The sequence below is a fragment of the Perognathus longimembris genome, chromosome 4 (assembly GCF_023159225.1).
Source record: "Perognathus longimembris pacificus isolate PPM17 chromosome 4, ASM2315922v1, whole genome shotgun sequence".
Taxonomy (NCBI): Eukaryota; Metazoa; Chordata; class Mammalia; order Rodentia; family Heteromyidae; genus Perognathus; species Perognathus longimembris.
The window spans coordinates 43,695,857-43,718,084 of NC_063164.1; the positions used below are offsets into that span (position 1 = coordinate 43,695,857).

Here is a 22,228-nt window from a genome sequence, read left to right on the forward strand (position 1 = left end):
GCAGAAAAAAGGATGTAGATCTTTTCTTTGAAGTGCTAAAGGAATGATGCAGTTGGATGATTAGAAAGAGAAGGGAAGAAGCCAGTCTGCTTGAGCATTCTGGGAATGTCTGGGCCTGTCAAGCAAGTGGTGCTTGGTGACTTAGTCGCTGCAATTACTGTCTCGGTAGCTGCTATTCTCTTTCCCTCCTATGCCTTTTGATTTCTTTTCTACATTAGCTTTTCTACATTTCATTGTTTGTTTATATGGAAATTCTTTTCTACTGCAGACCTTTCACTGTTACTTTACTTCCCTCTCTGCTTCTCATTATGTCTCATTTTGAACATCCAGAGGACCATCAAGAATGATAAAGGATGGGGCTGGGAGTATGGCCTAGTGGCAAGAGCACTTGCCTCCTAAATATGAAGCTCTCGGTTCGATTCCCCAGCACCACATATACGGAAAACAGCCAGAGGGGCGCTGTGGCTCAGGTGGCAGAGTGCTAGCCTTGAGCGGGAAGAAGCCAGGGAAGGTGGCTCAGGCTCTGAGTCCAAGGCCCAGGACTGGAAAAAAAAAAAAAAAAAAAAAAGATAAAGGAATAGTTAGCAAGAGAGTTAAATACTGGGAAAATGGAGTCTTAGGATTGCGTATCCCTGTCCCATTGACAGTCATTGGTGGAGAATGGCCAAACATGGAGTTTTATCTGCTCCTTGCCTTCAGCCTATAATATGGAATATAATAATAGCATCCATTTTATGATAAACATTCAGTGGTGTGATGAACCTAAACCTCTTTGTACTACACAGAACAAGCTTTTTGTTTATTAATGGTTAATACTTATTAGAGGACATTAAAGCTAAATATTGGATAAATATATCATTTCATTTCTCTCATTTTACTAGAGAATAAATTCTTATTAGACAGTAATTTCTTATTTTGTTGACCACTATTTCTGACAAGGTGCCCAGCAAATTCAGGACATCTCTACATATTTTAAATGCATACATTAATCAATTATATGCCTTTTGTTTTAGGGATAAGATAACAAGCTCACATATTAAGGCATTTCTTTTTAGTGATCTAAGGCCTCCTAACCCTATACCAGCATCTTTTCTGGGAAGACCAGCCTATTTTCTTATTGGCTATTTATTTTATATATTATGTTATTAGGAAGTTGTGTGGGCCTCTAAGTGAATAAACTCTGTCAATCAAGAAATTTAGAATTAAATCCTAGCCTCATTAAAATAATTTAGATACCATTTATTTTACTTTACACATCTGCATCTCTAATGTGAGATTTCTCCCTGATAGAAAACTATTATGAGGATAAATTGAGATGATCTTCATAGAACACTAAGATTATATTTCTTTGCCTTTCTTCCAACTTCTTAGATAAATATGTTTTATATATTCACTTCATTTAACTTTCTTTACCTACCTTCTAAGATGCTACTCTTTGTTTTGCTTCTATTCCACAAATTTCCTGCCCCAGTCTTTTTATTAGACTTTCTTCCCTGTGTATGACCTCTGACCTAGGAGTGTCTGTTTCCATTCTCTAAATCTGAATCTACACTAGTTGTTGGATTCTAACATCTGTTAACTTGCACATGTATATCTCTAGTCTAGGCCTTACATATGAATTTCACATGTATGATTCTAAGGCGTTATCAGTATCAACTTTGATGTCTAAAACACTTCTCAAACCTACAAACAAACTCCACATTTCCTTTTGTAACTTTTGAAGATGTATCTGTGGTGAATTTTTCCATATCAGTAAATTGTGACTTCATTCATCAGTTGTCTAAGCTACAAACACTTGGAAACTTGCTAGATACCTTTATTTTACTCTTTCTTTGCATCTAGCCATCAACAGACCCAGTTATTTCCTGCTTTTGGAGAATGAGTAGCCCCTCTATTGTCACCTTGGTATCAAGATACCATCATTTCTTACATGGATATTCACTATCTTCAATCTATCTATCTCCAACCATGTCCCCATTAGTTTATTCTCATATAACAACTAGCTGCTGGTCACAAATTGTGCTTCAGATCATATTATTCTTCTGCTGATTCAGGGAAAGATTCTAAGTTCTTACTACTTCAGATTCTATCTAGTATAATGTTAAGTAGTCTACTTGCCCCTAATCCTTCCATTTTTGTGTCTTATCTCTTTAATCTTTTTCACAAACACCAGTCACATCCTTCTGTTCCAGGAACTCTACAAGTATGCTTCTAGCACAGTATCACTGGATTTTCTGTTTCTCAAAGAAACCCTTGTAAACAGCTTAGGAAACAAACATGGGGCATATGATAATTTGTTACATAACACAATCGTGTGGTAGTGCCTTGTAATATTTCTGAATGAAGTATTGCTAAGTGGGATTAATGAAGTCAAAACTCATATTATTGGTTAAGGTCTAGTCTTGTTGCAGAATGGGGTTAGTGTAAAATTTATTGCTAAATAATTTAAGAACAAAATATGACATCTTCAGAGTTTTATTGATTTTGTGGTTACATGGGATCCTAGAACTCTTTTTACATGTTCTGTTCTCTTATTTCCCTCATCATCTTTTTTCAGTGATTATTTGCTGAGTAGTTAGGATAGGTCTATATCTAAAAGGCAAGTCTAGAATGTGAAAATTTTCCAATTATACATTATTAAAAGAAGATATGAAAACTCAAATCATTTTTCACAAGTATGTGCTATTTTGAAGATAATGTGGCCTGTTTAAAACCAGCTGACCATTGCTGGAAACAATGTACTATTTTATGAGAGACAGTTAACTCAAACATTCATTAGTATTAAGAATATCAGAAGTACTTAATGTGTCTGTGTCAGTAGATACTCATCCATTATCTGTCTTAGTGCCTAGTAGCCTAACCAGTTGGAATCAGTTTCATTGATCTGTTATTGACTTGACAATAACATTCAGTCCCATTGTAATGTAATTCAATCCTTTTCTAATTGCCTTCTGGATTCAAGCATTTTCAAAGAGATTAATCAAGGATTTCATCACAATTTAAACTACTAACTAAAAATTATTAAAAATTTTTAATGCTTACATGCATTTTAAGTGTCATTTGTAGAATTAATGGAAACTAAGACAGTGGAATATTTTATAAGTATAACTTGAAATTTTAATATTCATTTATATCATTTTTCATTAAGGAACTCATTTTTCTCTAAAGACCGACAATAAAGAGCCATATTAATATGTGTCTTCTTTTGGATAAGATTGTACAGGATAGAACCAGGCAAAAATAAGAGTTGTGATAGAACTCCTATTCTCTCTTTCTTCTCCTCCCCTCTCCATGACCTCTGCATGTCCCTCTGCATTTGAACTAGGGGATTGAATATAAAGCATCTACTAGACAGGCACTCTACCACTAGAGTCACAATTTAACCCCCTTTTCCTTTGACTATTTTTGAGGTAGAGTTTCAGTTTATGCGCTGGTCAGCCTGGACTTTGATCCTCCTACTTGTGGTTCCCTGAGTTGCCAGGGATGACAAGTTTGCACAGCTGCATCCAGTAAGTGTGCTTTCTTCATAGCTACCAAGTCTAGCCATTGGCTGAGATATCATCTCAGTAACTTTTTCTGCTGAGACTGTCCTAGATCTCTGCCTCCCAAGGTGCTCAGATTACTAGTTTGAGCCACCAAACACATTAGAACCATTTTCTTAAAAGATTCTCCAACAAGAATGATTTTCTGTACTTCCAGAAATTCTTTCTTCTTTACAGTTTTGAACCACAATTATATTTAAATTGTTCATATATCCAGTCAAATTTATCACTTGCAAAATGTTTTTCAGAGGAGCACTTTAAAAAGCTTAAGAGAATAAGAAAAAAAAATAGAGCTAGAGGAATCGTTTTATGATTTTGTAAGAGTTGGTATTATCTACTGGCTGAAATCCTTCTTTAATCATGTTTTTAAAAAAAATTCCCACAGATTAAGTACAGTAGAAACAATTTTATTTTTTAATTCACATTATAAGTAGAACTTTACTATTTTGCATTTTCTGAAAATTATTGTATTTATTATGGTGATGACAGTTCATTTCCACCAGCAAAAGCAGCAACATGTTAAATGCAAGTGGTTATTTGCTTTAAAGTTAGCAAATGTACCTTTAAGGATTCAGTGTTTTTGAATATAAGCCATTGGGCTTATACTTGATGGTGAGATGGAGCCTCTTCAGGCACACTGGCACATGTGGGCATCTTAGTAGCACACCCCATGCAGTGTCACACATGGCACGGCCCCATATGGGAGCACAGGGTGTGCAGACTGAGCTAGGAATCATTTTATAGATATTTACTGCAGATTTGTGTGTTTCTGTGGAACAGCCATTGTTCACTACATTTATACAATATTTCTTATTATTTCAATGTATATCATAATTTCTTAAAAATCGTCAAGTCTTGATTCATAGGTACTATTTAGAAACCAAAGATCCCTTACCCCACCCTGTCTATCTATACAAATGATATTTTTGACTCTGTCCTTTATAATGTTGGCACCCTGTGCATATTAGATGTAATCAGGGCTGAAAGGAAACTTGAATCCATCTGGAAGCAATAAACTTTTCTAAAAGACTGCACCATGTTATTTAATCCTGTGACTTCTTACTGTGAGTGAAATTAAGGTTTGATGCTGTTGTGTCACATCATATTGATATCAAATTTATCTTTCTAAAAAAGAACCTGACAGGAGTATTACAGCCCAGAGGGGAAAATGGCTTGCTGTAATCTCATAAACTACTTTATGTTGATTTACATGCTACATATTAAACTAGAACATTTAAGTTTTGTCTAAAATTTTCACATTAATGTTTTCTGCATTCTTCTTGAATTTTGGCCTCTTATCATAATGTGGTAGAATCTAAGCTGTAAGGTTGTGAGAAGAAACTATTTAAAAACCATGCTTTAATTGGGACCATGCTTTAATTGGGAACACACATATATAAATGTCATATGTGTAAAATGCCAAATTAAAATAACTGATTTTAATACCAGAGTTGGAATGAATTTAAGGCGTTTTCAGAAAAAAATAATTGACTTTCTCTCATTTCTGCTCCAAAATGGCTTATAAAACTGCCTCTGACTGCAAATATGTAAGTAAAGTAACATATTTTATATAGTTAGAACTTCAAATTGTATCATTTGACTAGCATAATTTATGAAGTATAGGTTTATTAAGATTTTATTAACACAACCTTTTACTTTATTAAGACATGACTTTTTACCTTTTCCTTTTGCCTGAATGTAGCTGAATATAAGTAAATAATTTGGAGAGTTGAGAAATTTGATTACATTTCATAGACAAATTCTTTGTGGCTTTTCTTGATTAGTGTTTTGTGGTTTCTTCTTCCCTTTTGGTGCTGGTCCTGGGGCTTGAACTCAGGGCTGTCGCTGAGCTTTTTTGCTCAGTTTTGTACTCTACCACATGACCTACAGCTCCATTTCAGGTTTCTTTGGTGGAAATTGGAGATAAGAATCACACAGACTTTCTCAACTGGACTGGCTTCCAACTGTGATCCTCATATTTCAACCTCCTGAGTAACTAGGATTATAGGCTTGAGCCATTGGTGTGCTCAGTGATTTTCACTGTATTGATTTTGCTTTCTTTCTTCAAGTCCAGAAACACCCCCCAAAACTGAACATACTCATCAATTAAATACTTCTAATGGTAGAAAAATGGTTCATACCCCTGGGGCTAGCATATTAAAACAAACATGAACTTTGTCTTGAACATTATTAAGTTGAATTTTTAAATAAATCTCTGATAAGCCATATTAAAATAGATTATCACTTTGCCTTTGTCTCTAATAAGTCTAAGCCTGAAAATATTTATCAAATGAATAAACTAATGTTTATGATTGCCATTTAGAACCACTTGAATTACATATAAAGTTGACTTTTGGATACTTACTGTGTGTGGGTTCTGGCACTTCTTCATCTTCTTGTTTTCCTGACACCCTGACCTGACACCTTGTTCTGTCTCTAGCACTAGGCAGGTAGGCTCTTCAAGTCAAGGACCAGAGGCTGCTTAAGTTTATCTTTTCTAGTGCTTTAGCCTTCTGTCCCTAATTATTTCAGATCCTTGAAAGTACTTCTTTCTGCTGTTGGGAACCAGTAGCTTCTGTAATCTCTCTGTTATATGTCTGTGCTCTTCCATGAACACAGATCTATCTCCATTAACTTCCATTTCCCTGGACTTTGAATAGTTATTCTGAAAAACTTCTTGGATGAATGAGAGTTTTAAGGGGAGAATTGGACAGAACTGATAGAACATTTCTTTTGTTGTCTCTATCTTTGAGATAATGTAAAGGGCAATGTAATACCCCCACCATGACTGCTGTGAATAACTTGTGTAGCACTGCTCAGGGTGACAGTCATGGCAGAGGTAACAGCAATGTAGGCTTCCTTGAGGAATTCTAAAGACAGCAAGAGTAAAGTTGTATTGCTTGGAAGATGAAAGGGCCTTTACTAAGATGGACATTCATAATCAGACTTTGTCCTTAGAGCTAATGACAGAAGCCTGCATCATGGTCTACTAAGTTTCAGGACACAACAAATTAGGAATTCAACCAAGTACAGTGGTTCACATCCCAAATCCTATTTACTCAGGAGGATTAAGAGTTCAAGCCTAGCCTTGGAAGAAAACCATTGCAATAATAAGATGCAACCAAAATGGTTAGTGTTGTAGCTCAAGTGGTAAAGTGCTCACTTAGACAAAAAAAAAATTGATTAAGAACATTTTGTGTATTGCCCATGGAGATTCAGTTATAATATTATTAGCATTTTAATATATGCCCAGAAGTGGATGGAAGATAGTAAGTGTTGAAAATGTTGAACTGAAGAAACTACTACAATCTCATTCTTTCTCTAACCTCTTCCTAAAACTACATTATTAAACCATCATTTCATTAGTATATACATATACAACATTAGACTATATATAGATATATAATATGTACCACATATATACATATGCATGACTTTCAAAAACTTGTAGGCCTTCACCCTCTGGTAAGTTGGTATCTTCTGACATGTAGCTGTTGAATCCACTGAGTAGGACTGGATTGTAGGATTCAGAGGCACTCAGAACTGAAACTTGTGTCCTGGAAGACTGGATTAATATGCTTTGACAGTTGGTTAATGTTTGAAAAGAGTGGAGACAAGAAGGTCTTCCATGTGCCAGGAAATGAAGGAGCAAAGGTCTAGAGGTGGAAATGCATATAGCATAATTAAGATATCATCTGATTGTTGCTGACTGTATTTGCTATTAAACATTTATTATATAACTGTCCTGGATTTGAGACATTGAGCTACGTGCTGGGATACAGAAATTAGAGAGGAGGATAATGAGGAAGGTATTGTTAAGGTGAATTGCTGAGAACTGGAGAGGGAAGGCCAAGGATCATAATGCTGAGACTCATGAGGAATCATTTTTTAACTTTATGAACTGTATCTGAACCATGAACACATGTAAATAATAGTTACAAATGGATACACATATGTCTGCTGATGCAAAAGAAATGACGATTTTTATTAGTGTAAATCCATTAAAGTCATATTTTCTGTTGGTGCACTTGTCAAAGCTCTCCCTCTCTGACATGAATAATTATTTTTTAAGTACAGTGATGGATGTGGACATGTAAAAATCACACAAATAGATACCTATCAGTAGATACCAAAGGCAGGTAATGAATGTTCCCAGCAAAAGTGGCACTTTAATGCCCTATCTTAAGGGCACTAAACATATCACATTAAACTCACACTGCATGTTGAAGTCATGCCTTTGAGTATTAAACACTGAATTGTCCTCTTATTTCTTTGTATTTCAGATCTAAAATGAACCTCTTGAATACTCTAAAAAATAACAACATAATAAGATGTACAGTTTGAAAAGAAAGTTTCTTTTAATAGTATTTTCCCATAATGGTTGCTATTCTTCTTTGGTACTATAGCAAAACTTACCCAGTACTAATTAGTTATAATGTGAAATTTAAAAGTATTTCAAATACATATTAAGAGTCTTTTGAAAATTTAGAAAAATAGAGATTTTTCTAAAAAGATGCATGAAATAGATAGTAGATAGAAATATAAAATAGATATTTTTCATGCATGATTTTGTAACATCCTATACTGGCCCTCTGGAAAATTTCACAGAGCTTCATAGTATTGACACATTTTGTTATGCAATATTTTTAAGGGAAGATATAATACTATAACTCAGTCCCATCAGAAAGTTCACAGACAGTATGTTGGAAATTAAATGTACAACTGGGGGGATGGGGAAGGGAAGGAAGGTTGAAGAAAATTGAGGGAGGGGATAATAAATTTGACAAGAAATGTACTCACTACCTTATGTAACAGTAACCACTTTGTACATCACCTTGATAATAAAATTACATTTAAAAAAGAAACTAATTTTAAGATTGAGAAATTCATTTTGTCATGTCCATGTTTTACATATTCTGATTTTACTTGGCATCTTTTATTTTATCATTAGCAGCAATCTTTCTTGCTTCCCTCTCTCCTTCCCTCTCCCTCTTTCTCTTTATTTCCCTCCCCTCCTTTCCTCCCTCCTTCCTTTCCTTTCATTCTTCCTTCCCATTTGCACATGCCAACTGCTCTGTCACTGACCTGATCTGTGTCCCTGACTTTCTTTGACTGGCTTATTTTGCTCATTCTTCCAGAGAATAAGTGGCAAATATTCATATCAGAATACAATAATCTACCTTGTTGGTATCCATTAAGTAAAAGTAAAGGTTGTCTGAATCTCAATTGGTGTAAGAGCTTTTCCTGAAGAGAATCTTCACTTCCATTTGTGGAAGAAATGCTTTCTGTGTATCTCCCATGCCACTACCAACAAATAAAAAAATTGTACAAAGGTAGAGATTTTGAAAAGTAATAGTGTTACTTGTTCATCCAGGCCATTTAAGTGCTATACCTTGGGGATGTGGAGAATGCAATGTCTATTGGTAAATTTAGAGCCAATGTCTTTATTTATATAATACTACTTTTCTCTTTTCTTCATGAGTACAGATGTCAACATGGTAGGCAATTGTCAAATCCCATAGCATTACAGAAAATGCCCTGTCTATCTCCATTGTAGCTACACACTAAGAACAATGGCTTATCTTAAAAATTAAATATGTTTTAAAATTTCAACTTCTCCTGAATATTTAGCTGCAAAAAATAGTGCTCTGGGTATCTGCATACCTATTACTACTGGGAGATATTTAGAAAAATAGTTGATCTTTCAGAAATACCCAAGATCCTTAAAACACAAATAAATGATAACTTTAAGAGAGAGATTATGATTAGAAGTCAGACATCTTAAAATATTCACTTCTGCTAGCCTTCTAAAAATGTTAATTTTGTATATGATATTTATGATTTGACAAATTATCTAATTTAAATTTTTTTACAAAGTAAGCATTAAGTGTTCTGAATAAAGAATTAACATTTTTATTATTTATTTTTCAAAACCCAAACAAATGCAAAATATTAATTTATTTTTGCTATTTTGATAGTGGTTTGGGATTGGATTGACAGTTTCTCAATTTTCCTGAGAGTGATAAGATGGAAATTTCCTGCCTAATTTCTATGTTGGGTAGGAGGCTGGTTTTGCATTGTCTTTCTTGGTAAGCGTATGTATTTAGGAATTATGCATTCCTGCTAACAACTGTTATGGCATAGACCTTGAAGACAGTAACACATTGTGATATGTTTTCCCCCCAAGTATAGGAGCAGCATCATTTGTTTAAACCCTAGTTTAACCTTATTATTAACAACTAAATTGTGTTTTCTTCTTACAGTTAAAGTGTATTCAAATTTATTGGTCCCTTGCTTCAAAGATTTATCTCAGTATGTGGTATATTCAAACAGAATCTTGTATTTTTAATTAGGGGATTAGGTAAATAATTCTGAAGAGCCAAGAAAAATTATTAGACATCACATTGCTTCACCATCTAATGTACTCTGAGTGTGTGTTTGTGTATGTGTGTGTGCACACACTCTGTTGTGGGGGTGTCTATTGGGCAGGGCTATTCTGCAGGCAATATTTTACAAGGTGGACATGTGCAGAAACTGTGAGCACAATTAGCACCAAGCAGATAAACCCAGCTCTAATCCTGTTTACGGTCTACATCAGACAGATGTGCCAAGATTGATTTAGACAAGCCCTAGGTTTACAGTAATATCTTTAAAAGTGGCATTCACTGTTCTATTTTAGTTAAGCCTTTGCTAAATATTCTTAAGTGTTCTTGGTTTTGCTCTTCTTGTTAGCCACTGTAACCTACTTTAAGCAGGTCCTACTTTGCTCTCATGGTGACGGGGGAACCTGCCAGGACAGGTTATTTGTATTCCCTGTAATTAAATTGACTTTCTCCCTCAAGAAAAAGCAACAATAGGAAATGGGTGCTGAATTAAAAAAAATATAGCCTGATATCCAATAGACATGTACTTAAATCCTTTGCAAGAACAGATGGTCCCAGTATCTCTGTAAGTAATGTGAGAGGGCAATGAATGGTGTGAACAAGCTAGTATCACCAATAGGACTTAGGAACTGATAGATTTCAAGTAAGAAGCACATGCTACTAAGCAAAGTTATATAACATTTGTAGGGATTTAACTTTGCTAACCTTCAGAAAACTATCTACCAATGATTTCCATATTTTCAATTGTGGTTATCAAAGATGAGTTTATGAATGAAATTTTACTTCATTTTACTATTTTTTTTTACAAATAAAGGTTTGTTTTAGTATGAAGATAAAGTAATGTTTAAAATTCAATCCTGGAAGTAAGTATGGTTGTGTATGTGTGTGTGTTAGGTTGTTCACAACACAAGTGTAGCTTTTGTATCTAATAATGAGAGCATTTGTTTATCTTGTGGAAAAAAGTGCCATCTACAAGAGCTGCCTGAGATTATGTCAGAGCAGCTATCCAGGAAGGGGATTGGGGGGAGTTGAAACAGAGCTATAACACCTAACAGCTTTTCAGCCTTGACAGTTTATTAAAAACATTTTTTCATATTCATTTGCAAAGTGATATAATTTATCTTACAAAAGTTGTAGACAAGTAGTCAATTCTTTTTGGTAGAGTACAAATAGTAGGCATCACAGCATAGGGTCCTTTTTATTTTTGTCTTTTATGATGTTTGTCCTAGTATTTTGCACACTCTGAAGGTCCAAAGAGTGTTTTGGCTTTGGGGTTATGGAGAAAGAATGGCATTAGATTTCTAGTTCATCCCATCAGATGAGCTGCAGAACCTTTGACCTTTCCTGAAGTAAGCCTCAGGGCTTTCCATCAAGAAACCAGAGAGCCTTCATTTTTAGCCTCCTTGAAGTGTGGAAGATGGTGCTCTGATGCCATGTGGAGAAGAGCCAGCTGCTCCACTGCTCATATAGATGTAATAAAAACAATTTTGGGGGAAAATACAAGTGGATAAAGGGTGCTCAATGTGAAACAATAATAAACTCTAAGGGAGAAGCACAGTCTGTATAATTTTTAAATAGCCACTTCTTAATTTTTAGTCTTATGGTAATATGCATACTTTTTTTACTCTTGTTAAAGCAGCCAACTCTGTGTGTGTGTGTGTGTGTGTGTGATTTTTGAGGTTCTAACTCAAAGCTTCACAAATACTAGGCAAGCTCTATCATTGAACTACACTCACCAGTTCCTAATTACATATTTGTAGGATAATATATTTAACTCAAAAAGTCTTAAAATAAAATGAAATAAATAAGACATTAAAAAAAACCAGATATTTTTTCCAAAGTTCTAGAAAGGCCAAGATAGTGAATATCCAATCCGTGATCATGGGGGATTTACTGGGGAATAGTGTATGTAAGTACAGAAAAGACAACACATGATTTACTTTAAAAAATCAATGCAATTTAACTTCAGCCTCAATAAAAAACAACAACAGTAACTGATGAGAGAGATGAGAACTGTGCTTCCTTGAAAAAGGACCTGGCATCAGTTCAATCTTGTGGAGGAATTGTGATAGAGATCAGTCTGAATACTTGACTTTAGACATTGCAACTGCCCTTACCACAGATATAGCTATGGAGAGTTACTGAAATTCTGTGTCATAGTTTGTTCCATTTTATGGAAATGCTTCACTCCATAGGATTATAAGGATTAAATGAGTTGCTACATGTGGCACACTCAGGGCAATGCTTGGCATGTAAAATGTGTTCATGAAATATTTAAGGGATGGAACTAGTGAGTTTAAACAAGTAGAATGATCAGAAACAATTCCCTGGAGACTAACATCAGTTAATCACAAATATCTTTACTGTAGAAAAATTAGAAATTCACATGGGAAAAATACTCCAACCTTACTATCTTCCCAAGTACTTTCATGAATATTTATATACATCTAAAATTTATTACACATAGAGTACTCATTCAAGAAAAATATACAACACTGTAATGGAATTGTATCGTGCTACTTTAGGAATTTTTCTATTCAGTACTGTGTTTTAATTGTGCTAACATTGAATCATATAAATAAGTGTATATTATAGAATTCACATTATTTATTTATTTATTTTTATTATTATAGAGATGATATACAGAGGGTTTATAGTTATATGACTTATGCAATGAATAATGAGTATAATTCTTTTTGAACCATGTCTCCCCTTTCACAATTCCCTCCTGTTTTATTCCCTCTTGTCCCTACTCACAACATATCCAGTTCATTTTCCAAATAGTGTCCAATGAACTCCACTGCTGCATTTGTTCATCCTTGTTCCACATTTTATGTGCCCTCCCATCCCTTCCCAAACACAAACTAACAAACCAAACCAGAAGAAAACACCAGCAACAATGGCAACTAAGAAAAAGTCTCTTGTTTCTTTTTCTTGGAGTTCATTTTATATGATCATCTGTACATAGCTATTGAGCCTTTGTCCATCACTCTTATATCCTCCTTTGGCCTCAGTATGTGAATGACCAGAGTCTTATAAAATCTCTAATGTCCCAGTGTGTGTGCATATATATATGTACATATATGTATATATATATATATAAATCATCTTATTGTTATGTTTAGATTATTTCTAAATTTTACCCAGATAATATTTGGGTAAGCTAGGAGCCTATGGCTCAATCCTGTAATTATAACTACTCATGAGGCTGAGATCTGAGGATTGTGATTTGAAGGCAGCCTGGGCAGTAAGACCTTGAGACTCTTAACTCCAATTAACCACAAACACACACAAAAACCAAAAGTGTAGCTGCGGCCCAAGTGGAGGGCTAGCTCTAAGCCTTGAGAAAAAAGTTTAGGGATAGTACCCAGGACCTGAGTTCAAGCCCTAAGATCAGAACAAACAAAAAAAAAATCCCCAAAGAAAAAAAGGCTTAGGTAAGCTTTGTTTTGGCTGAATTGTACATATTATTTATTTCCTTATGGTAAATTTCTGATATAAATTGTTAGATGAAAACCATGCATTTTCCCTTTTCAACATTAAAAATAGTCCTGTAATACTGATTATCTTATTATTGTAAAAAAAAACTTAATTTCATACCTTCTCTTCATCTCTCCCCTATACTATGTTAGTGTCTTAAGGCTTTTGTATACTTCTTTGCTTTTATTTTCTCTTTTTACTCTTCTTTGAATAAAAGTGGGACCAAATCCCCCAGATCTCTTTGCAACAAGGTGTTATTGTACTTAATATGCATTCTTCTTAACATGAGTATATTTCCAGATCAAAATAATAGTAGTTCATACTCTTGTTCACTGAAGAGACATAGAAGAGCTCTACAATTTATTCAGCCATTTTACCACTGAAGAACCCTAGTGTTGCTTCAAATATTATTGCTATTCTAAGTATCACTGTAACTAACATTTGGAAGCCTTTTGATACTCATCCCCATTTGTCCTCCAGTGGCTAACATTTCTGCACTCCCATCAGTCAGGGGCTGCTTCCCTGTAGCTATACCATCACTGAGCCTTATTTTTGATCTCTTGCCAACCTAAAAGGCAAAAAGTGGTATCTTGTTGTTTTGATTTGCATTTCTTTGATTGCTAATTAGGTTGAACTTTTTCATATGCTTATTGGTCAATTTGCATCTCTCCTTTTGTGAGCTTCCAGCTTGGGTGTTTTATGTACTTTTCCATGAAAGTGTTTCTGTTCTTGATTAAACAGATTATATATGTGTCATGTGATAAGCATTTCTATCCCTTTGGTCTCTGTGGGTAAAGCCTCTTTATGTATCTTTAGGACATATTAGTTATTAGATAACTTTTATGTGAAGTTTGTTAGTCTCTGCTTATCTGCCTAGCTTTTCTATCTTAGGGTTATGTGAGCTTCTAAACTAAGAACATTAATTTATGTTATGAGACTGGATTTCATTTATTTTTCTTTTCAAAAGATTAATCAGAGCCAGCCAGGTGTGATGGCTCATGTCTGTTATCCTGACTATTCAGAGATCAGATCAGATGGGAGGGTCTTGTTTTGAAGTTAGCAAGGACAGACAAATTCACCAATTAAGTAGCAAAAAGCCAGGAGATGTGACTTAAGTGGTAGAGCAACAGCCTTGAGTCAAGAAGTCAAGCAGGATCAGGAGGCCCTGAATTCAAATTCACACACACAGACACACAGACACACACAGACACACAGACACAGACACAGACACAGACACAGACACACACACACACACAGCATGGCTGCTTCATTGCTCGTGTGCTGTTGTAGTTAGTTGCTGGTATTAGAACTAGGAAACTGAAAGGGAGTACCAAAATCGAGAGACACAGGATAAAAAGACAAACGACTACAAAAGCAATACTTGCAAAACTGTTTGGTGTAAATCAACTGAACAACTCATGGATGGAAATGGAAAGGGGGAGGGGGGAGAGGGGAATGAGGGAGGAGGTAACAAACAGTACAAGAAATGTACTCAAGGCCTAACATATGAAACTGTAACCTCTCTGTACATCAGTTCGATAATAGAAATTTTTAAAAGAGAAGGAAGGAAAAATCATCCTATCATTCATTCCCTATCACTCAGAAACAGAAGTTTGTGAAGTCCTTTGTTTTTAAGTGGAAAGTACTTCTGTTTTGAATGTTAGTTGAAACAATTATTTTTCATCCATGGTTAAAGGTTACTGCTAAAATTCCATGCCACCATTTTTTTTTAGGTCCGATAGATTTTTAAGAGGGATTTTTTTTTTCCCCCAAGCAGTGGTTTATATTGTTTCCTACCAAGAGAAATCAATGTCTTTTTTGCATATATGCTTCTTAACTGGAACTTTAACTGTACATTTCTACTCCCTTACTGTTGACTGTACCACTCTGCCATAAACTCACTGTCAGCTAAATCACTTCACATTGCTAGTATTAGAAGCTTCATGCATGGTAATAATTTATTATTATTAAAATACTGCTCCATATTTTTGGAATTCTTAAAAATTTTAGTATTCTGAATTTGAATATTATGGGTCTTATATGGGAGGGAACTAATTTTTTCCATCATTTTGGGGAAAGTAGACCCATTTTTTTCTTTTCTTCCATTTTCATCTCCTGTAGGGACTGATGTAAAGACAATCCATAATGTTATCAATGTAAAAGCATTTCTGTCCATGTATTTAAAAGGTTTTAATTGGAAAATCAAATTTCTTTTTCAGGTGATTCCAAATGTGATTTGAAGTGCAAAGAAGAATTAATTGAACTGAAGGACATATTCTCTGTAAAACTGAAACGGCGTTGTTTTGTTAAGCAGCAGGGAAATGGTACTTTATTAGGTATCACACTTTTCATCTGCTTGAGAAAGGAGCAAAATAAACTGAAGGATTCTACACTTGATCTCATCAATTTAAGTGAAGACCACTGTGACATATGGTTTAGGGAGTTGGAAAACATTCTGACAGGTAAGTACTGTTCATAGAATTATTTTTTATTTATTTTTTTTTTTTCAAGGTAATATACAGAGGAGTTACAGTTACATACATAAGGCAGTGAGTACGTTTCTTGTCAAACTTGTTATCTCCTCCCTCATTTTTCTCCCACCTTTCCTCCTCCTCAATTCCCTCCCCCTCAAGTTGTAGAGTTGGATTACAGCATATTGTCTTATAAATATTGCTATTGGTTCCCCTTTTACCCTTTGTCTCACCATTTTGATGTTGCCCTTCCCTTCCCTAGTTCAGATAAACATATATACAATACCAATGGAACCAACAACAAATAAAGTGACAACAGGGGTAAAACCATATGCCTTTTTCTTTTTTTTTCTTCCTCATAGAATTTTTAATAAGCATAGTTTCCTTGATATCAATTTTTAATGTAAACATGTCACATTTATGGGTTTGAACAAGATTTGATTTTGTAGGGCAGTATAGTATCTCCTAACTTATAGTTTGTTGAGTCTTGTTAACATGAAAGGACATTGTGTTTGTCAAGTTCTTTTCCTCCATCAAATGAGAAGATCGTATTTGTCCCTTCATTATATTTACACTGATTGACTTTCACATGGTGAACCATCCTTGTATTCCCGTAGCAAATCCCATTTGGTCAGCATATACAATCCTATTAATTTCCTGTTTAATTTCATGTGCTATTATTTTGTTAGAGACTCTTGAATAAATATTTCAAAGGATATTGATCTGCAGATTTTATACAGTGTTTTTAGCTTCAACATTAGTGTAATACAGGTCTCATGGAATGGATTAGTAATTAGATTTTTTTTTCCTGCCAGTCCCAGGGCTTGAACTCAGGGCCTAAGCACTGTCCCTAGCTTCTTTTTGCTCAAGGCTAGCACTCTACCACTTGAGCTACAGCACCACTTCTGGCTTTTTCTGTTTATGTGGCGCTGTGGAATAGAACCCAGGGCTTCGTGCATGCTAGGCAAGCACTCAATCAGTAAGCCACATTCCTAGCCTAGTAATTAGATTTTGATTGATGACATTGACAAAAAAGCATTGATAAGCTGGTGTAACAGAGTCTTAAAATAATTTAGTTTACTGTGAGCTTTTAGAAATACTTATTTTTCAATTTATATCTCAAGTTTACAGAATTTATTTTCCTTTCACCCAAACATTCATATCTGGTGCATATATATACTGGATATTTGAAAATAAGAAATTTTGTAGACAATTATTAAAGAACCAATGAGAGAGTTACACAATACTGTAGATTTTTCTAAATGTTAACACTATTATTTAATGCTAAATAAAATAGTAGACACAATGCAATTTGGCTTTCTAGAAGCAATATAGGTAAAACAATCTGATATTTCAGATTATATATCTGATTGCTCCTCACCCCCATAGGTTTACAAAGTAAGATTTTGTTTTCGTTTAGCCTATTTCATTCTTTTTGTCTGATTGAATATGATAAAGGCAGCTGGGTAGGTATTTGATGACTCAGGACAAAAATGGATGCCAACGGGCAAGTCTACTATGCTGTCAGACACCCCCAGCCCTGGCACTATTGATCATGAAAATTGTGAGGATCCACACTGGACAATGGCAGGCAGGTGTTTAAGTTATCCACCAGTGATAAACTGAGTAAATTCATTAGTCCTTTGAAACTCTATCACTAAATAGTCTGTTCCCTTGTTAGTTTCTTTAAAATATTTAAAGAGATTTGATTTTTTTTAATGATGAAGAAACTCACAGAGGCCATAGTTTGGTTTACCTTTTTGCAAACATATGTCATTAACTAAAAGCATTACATTTTACTAGTATTTTATGCTGTTGTTAATGCATTTTTATATTGAAAGAGATAAAAAATTAAAATGAAAATTAGTACTTTCAATCAAATTAAACTAGGTATTTGGGCTGGGAATATGGCCTAGTGGTAGAATGCTTGCCTCATAAACTAGGTATTCCTAAGACTTGTGTGCTCCATAAAATAAGACTGTCATTTCTTTAGGGGAGTCAAACTCTTCCTTGCACTGAAGGTCTAAGAAAATCTCCCAGGGGGCTTATTAAGCACTGCCTTACACAACTTCTTTAGTACATATCACCCATAAAACCAACAGCAATAAGCAGAGGACTTTACTACCAAGCTCAATTCAGTAAAAGCAATGTTATTAGAGTGGAGGGACTTGTCAAAAACAAACTAGAGCAAAATCATCTCAAATTGTTGTCCAAATATTCAGTATAAAGGGTGATATGTTGGGTTTTTTTCTATTTATTGTCAAAGTGATGTACAGAGAGAGAGGTTACAGTTTCAAAAGTTAGGCCTTGGGTACATTTCTTGTACTGTTTGTTACCTCCTCCCTCACCCCCCCTCCCCCTTTCATATGTTGGTTTGATCTAGGGTTGAAATGTAAAGAAATTACAAAGATAAATAAATTATCTATCTTTTGGATTGTCATTCTCTCAGAATGTTAGTTTTGTTTTGTTTTGGGTTTAGGTAAGAGTTGGAAACAGTAAAATCCACAGTGTCATGTTCTCCAGGTTGGTCCTGGAATGATTATATATGCATGCATATATGTATATATGTATGTGTGTGTATGTATTTATCTCAATAGTAGGGCTTGAACAAGGTCCTGGGCACTGTCCCTGAGCTGCTTTCCTCAAGGTTAGCTCTCTACCCCTTCTAGCCACAGTTCTGCTTCTGGCTTTTAGGTGGTTAATTGTAGATAAGAGTATCATAGCCTTTCCTTCCCAGGCTGGCTTTGAACTGTGATTCCCAGATTAGCTTCCTGAGTAGCTAGGACTAAAGGCATGAGCCTCCCCCATCTGGCTTGAGTAAGGTGATTTTGCTTCTTAAAAATCAAATATAATGCTAGGTGCCCAAGGCTTACGATAGTTAGTAACCTAGTTACTCAGAAGGCTGAGAGCTGAGAATCACAGTTCAAAACCAGCCTACGTGGCAAAGTCATAGCCTCCATGACTCTTTATTTATATATTTTTTATATTTTTTGCCTGTTGTTTTTTTATTTGTTTATTAATTGAACACAAATTTTTTGACAAGGTGTTGTGCAAAAAGGGTACAGTTACATAGTAGGGCAGTGTGTACATTTCTTGTGATATCCTATGTCCTGTTTTTCTATCTCTTCTCTAGGTCAGGTAGACATATATACAATATACAGTGTATCAAGAACATATACAGTAGCCACGTGGCTACGCCCAAGAAAGTTCGCCTAGGGCTTTATTTATTTATTTATTTATTTTCAAATTTTTATTATCAAACTGATGTACAGAGAGGTTACAGTTTCATACGTTAGGCATTGGATACATTTCTTGTACTGTTTGTTACCTTGTCCCTCATACCCCCCTCCTCCCCCTTTCCCTTCCCGACCCCCCCCCCCCCGCCCTGCCCCGGAGGTGTTCAGTTCACTTACACCAAACAGTTTTGCAAGTATTGCTTTTGTAGTTGTTTGTCTTTTTTTACCCTGTGTCTCTCAAATTTGGTATTCCCTTTCAATTTCCTGCATCCAATACCAGTATACACAGTTTCCAATATACTCAGATAAGATTACAGAGATAGTGTAAGTACAACCACAGGAAGGTGACAGCCTCCATGACTCTTATCTCCAATTACGAAACACAAAGCCAGAATCAGAGCTATAACTCAAGTGGCACAGCCTTGAGAAAAATGATAAAAGCTCATGAACTGCACCGAGGCCCTGAGTTCAAGCTGGCACACAACACAAAAAGCAAAGATATTCACTTTTAAGTCAACCAATGGCAGTGAGAAAAATGGAGAAAAATGAAAATTGAGGAAAGACCAGACTGTGTAAATAAGTGATGGCCCCATGTCTGTACTCAAGTAGATACAAATGGTGCCTTCTCATCACACCCCTCTAAAAGTGCTGGGTCATCTCCATTGAATACAAATGAAGCCCAGGCTTCAAAATTCTCTGCCAATTATTATATTCTATTGACACTTATTTTTTAAGTTTTCTCAATGTTTCTTTCATTCTCAGATTCAAATAATCCAGGTATTCCTTAAAGTGTTTAACATCTAACAGGCAAATTCAGTTGTATAAAGCGTCATTCTTGGGCTAGGAATATGGCCTAGTGGTAGAGGACTTGCCTCATACACATGAAGCTCTGGGTTCAATTCCTCAGTACCACATATATAGAAAAAGCCAGAAGTGGCACTGTGGCTCAAGTGGTAGAATGCTAGCCTTCAGCAAAAAAGATGCCAGGGATAGTGCTCAGGCACTGAGGTCAAGTCCCAGGAATGGCAAAAAACAAAACAAGACAAAACAAAACAAAAACCCAAAAAATAAAAACCCACTCATTGTTTGAGTGGTGGAAGCCTTGTGTCTTTCCTAGGCTCTTTGTTCTGAGAGCTGTTGCCTTGCTTTTCTTGTCTTCCCAGGCTCTGCTATCTTTAAATTTAGATCAGTGTGTCTTAACCTCTTTCCTTATATCTACCATTGCTATTCTCTAATAGAGCTATAGCAAAGAGAGCTGTCATTTGCCAATACTGCTCTTAATGTTTCCACCTAAAGAATTACTATTTGTGGATAAATTAAATTGGATGGGGGGGGGGGGAATGGATGCTTAGCTGTTTATATTACAACTCACAGTTAAATACCAGATATCCCTATTTTAATTTCAAAGAACTCACTTTTTTTTCTTATTTATTGACAAAGTGATGTACAGAGAGCTTACAGTTTCATACGTTAGGCATTGGATACATTTCTTGTACTGTTTGTTACCTCCTCCCTCATTCCCCCTCCCACCTCTCCTTTTCCCTCCCCCCATGAGTTGTTCAGTTGGTTTACACCAAATGATTTTGCAAGTATTGCTTTTGGAGTCGTTTGTCTTTTTATCCTTTGTCTCTCAATTTTGATATTCCCTTTCACTTCCCTAGTTCTAATACCAGTATATACAGTATCCAGTGTACTCAGATGAGATACAGTGATAGTGTGGGTACAACCACAGGAAGGGGATACAAGAGGATCATCAACAATAGAAGCTATGGTTTACATGGCATGTTGAAAGTAATTACAACAATGATATAACACTTGTTTCCATAACATGGAGTTCATTTCACTTAGCATCATCTTATGCGTTCATAAGGGCATAGTTATTAGGCTCTTGTGAATCCTCTACTGTGACTAGTTTAAACCTGTGCTAATTATTCCCTATGAGGGAAACCATAGAGTCCATGTTTCTTTGAGTCTGGCTCACTTCACTTAGTATAATTTTTTCCAAGTCCTTCTATTTCCTTACGAATGGGGCAATGTCATTCTTTCTGATAGAGGCATAAAATTCCATTGTGTATATGCACCACATTTTCCTTATCCATTCGTCTACTGAGGGGCATCAGGGTTGGTTCCATATTTTAGCAATGACAAATTGTGCTGTGATGAATATTGTTGGGCTGGTGGCTTTAGTGTGTTCTTGTTTGTGGTCTTTTGGGTAGATGCGCAAAAGTGGGGCTGCTAAGTCATAGGGGAGCTCTCTGTTAAGCCTTCTGAGGAATCTCCCTACTGCTTGCCAGAGTGGCTGAACCAGTTTACATTCCTACCAACAATGAAGTAGGATTCCCTTTTGGCCACATCCCCTCCAACATTTATTATTGTTAGTTTTCTTATTAAAGGACATTCTTTTTTTAATTTTTTTTCTCAAATTTTTATTATCAAACTGACGTACAGAGAGGTTACAGTATCATACGTTGGGCATTGGATACATTTCTTGTACTGTTTGTTGCCTTGTCCCTCATGCCCCTCTCCCTCCCCCCCTTTCCCTCCTCCCCCCTGGTGTTCAGTTCACTTACACCAAACAGTTTTGCAAGTATTGCTTTTGTAGTTATTTCTCTTTTTTTACCCTGTGTCTCTCGAATTTGGTATTCCCTTTGAATTTCCTACTTCCAATACCAGTAAACACGGTTTCCAATATACTCAGATAAGATTGCAGAGATAGTGTAGGTACAAACATAGGAAGGTGATACAAAACATTATCTATAATAGAAACTACACATACACATAGGACGTTGAAAGTGGTTACAACTGTGATATATCACTTGTTTCCATAACATGGAGTTCATTTCAATTAGCATCATCTTATGTGTTTCTAAGGGTATAGCTATTGGGCCTTGTGATGCTCTGCTATGGCTTGCCTAAACCTGTACTAATTATTCCCAATAAGGGAGGCCATAGAGTCCATGTTTCTTTGGGTCTGGCTCACTTCACTTAGTATAACTTTTTCCAAGTCCTTCCATTTCCTTACAAATGGAACAATGTCATTCTTTCTGATAGAGGCATAAAATTCCATTGTGTAAATGTACCACATTTTCCTGATCCATTCATCTATGGAGGGGCAT

At 35.5% G+C, this 22,228-nt stretch overlaps 1 protein-coding gene across 3 annotated transcripts in view; it reads left to right on the forward strand.

Moving 5' to 3' along the window:
- Nucleotides 1-22,228, forward strand: part of Cerkl (ceramide kinase like) — an 86,301-nt gene that overhangs the window by 17,465 nt on the left and 46,608 nt on the right. For all 3 annotated transcript variants that reach the window (XM_048345143.1, XM_048345144.1, XM_048345145.1), the window contains exon 2: nt 15,625-15,867. In XM_048345143.1, the coding sequence (XP_048201100.1) occupies nt 15,625-15,867 (243 nt within the window). The remainder of the gene's footprint in view (nt 1-15,624; nt 15,868-22,228) is intronic.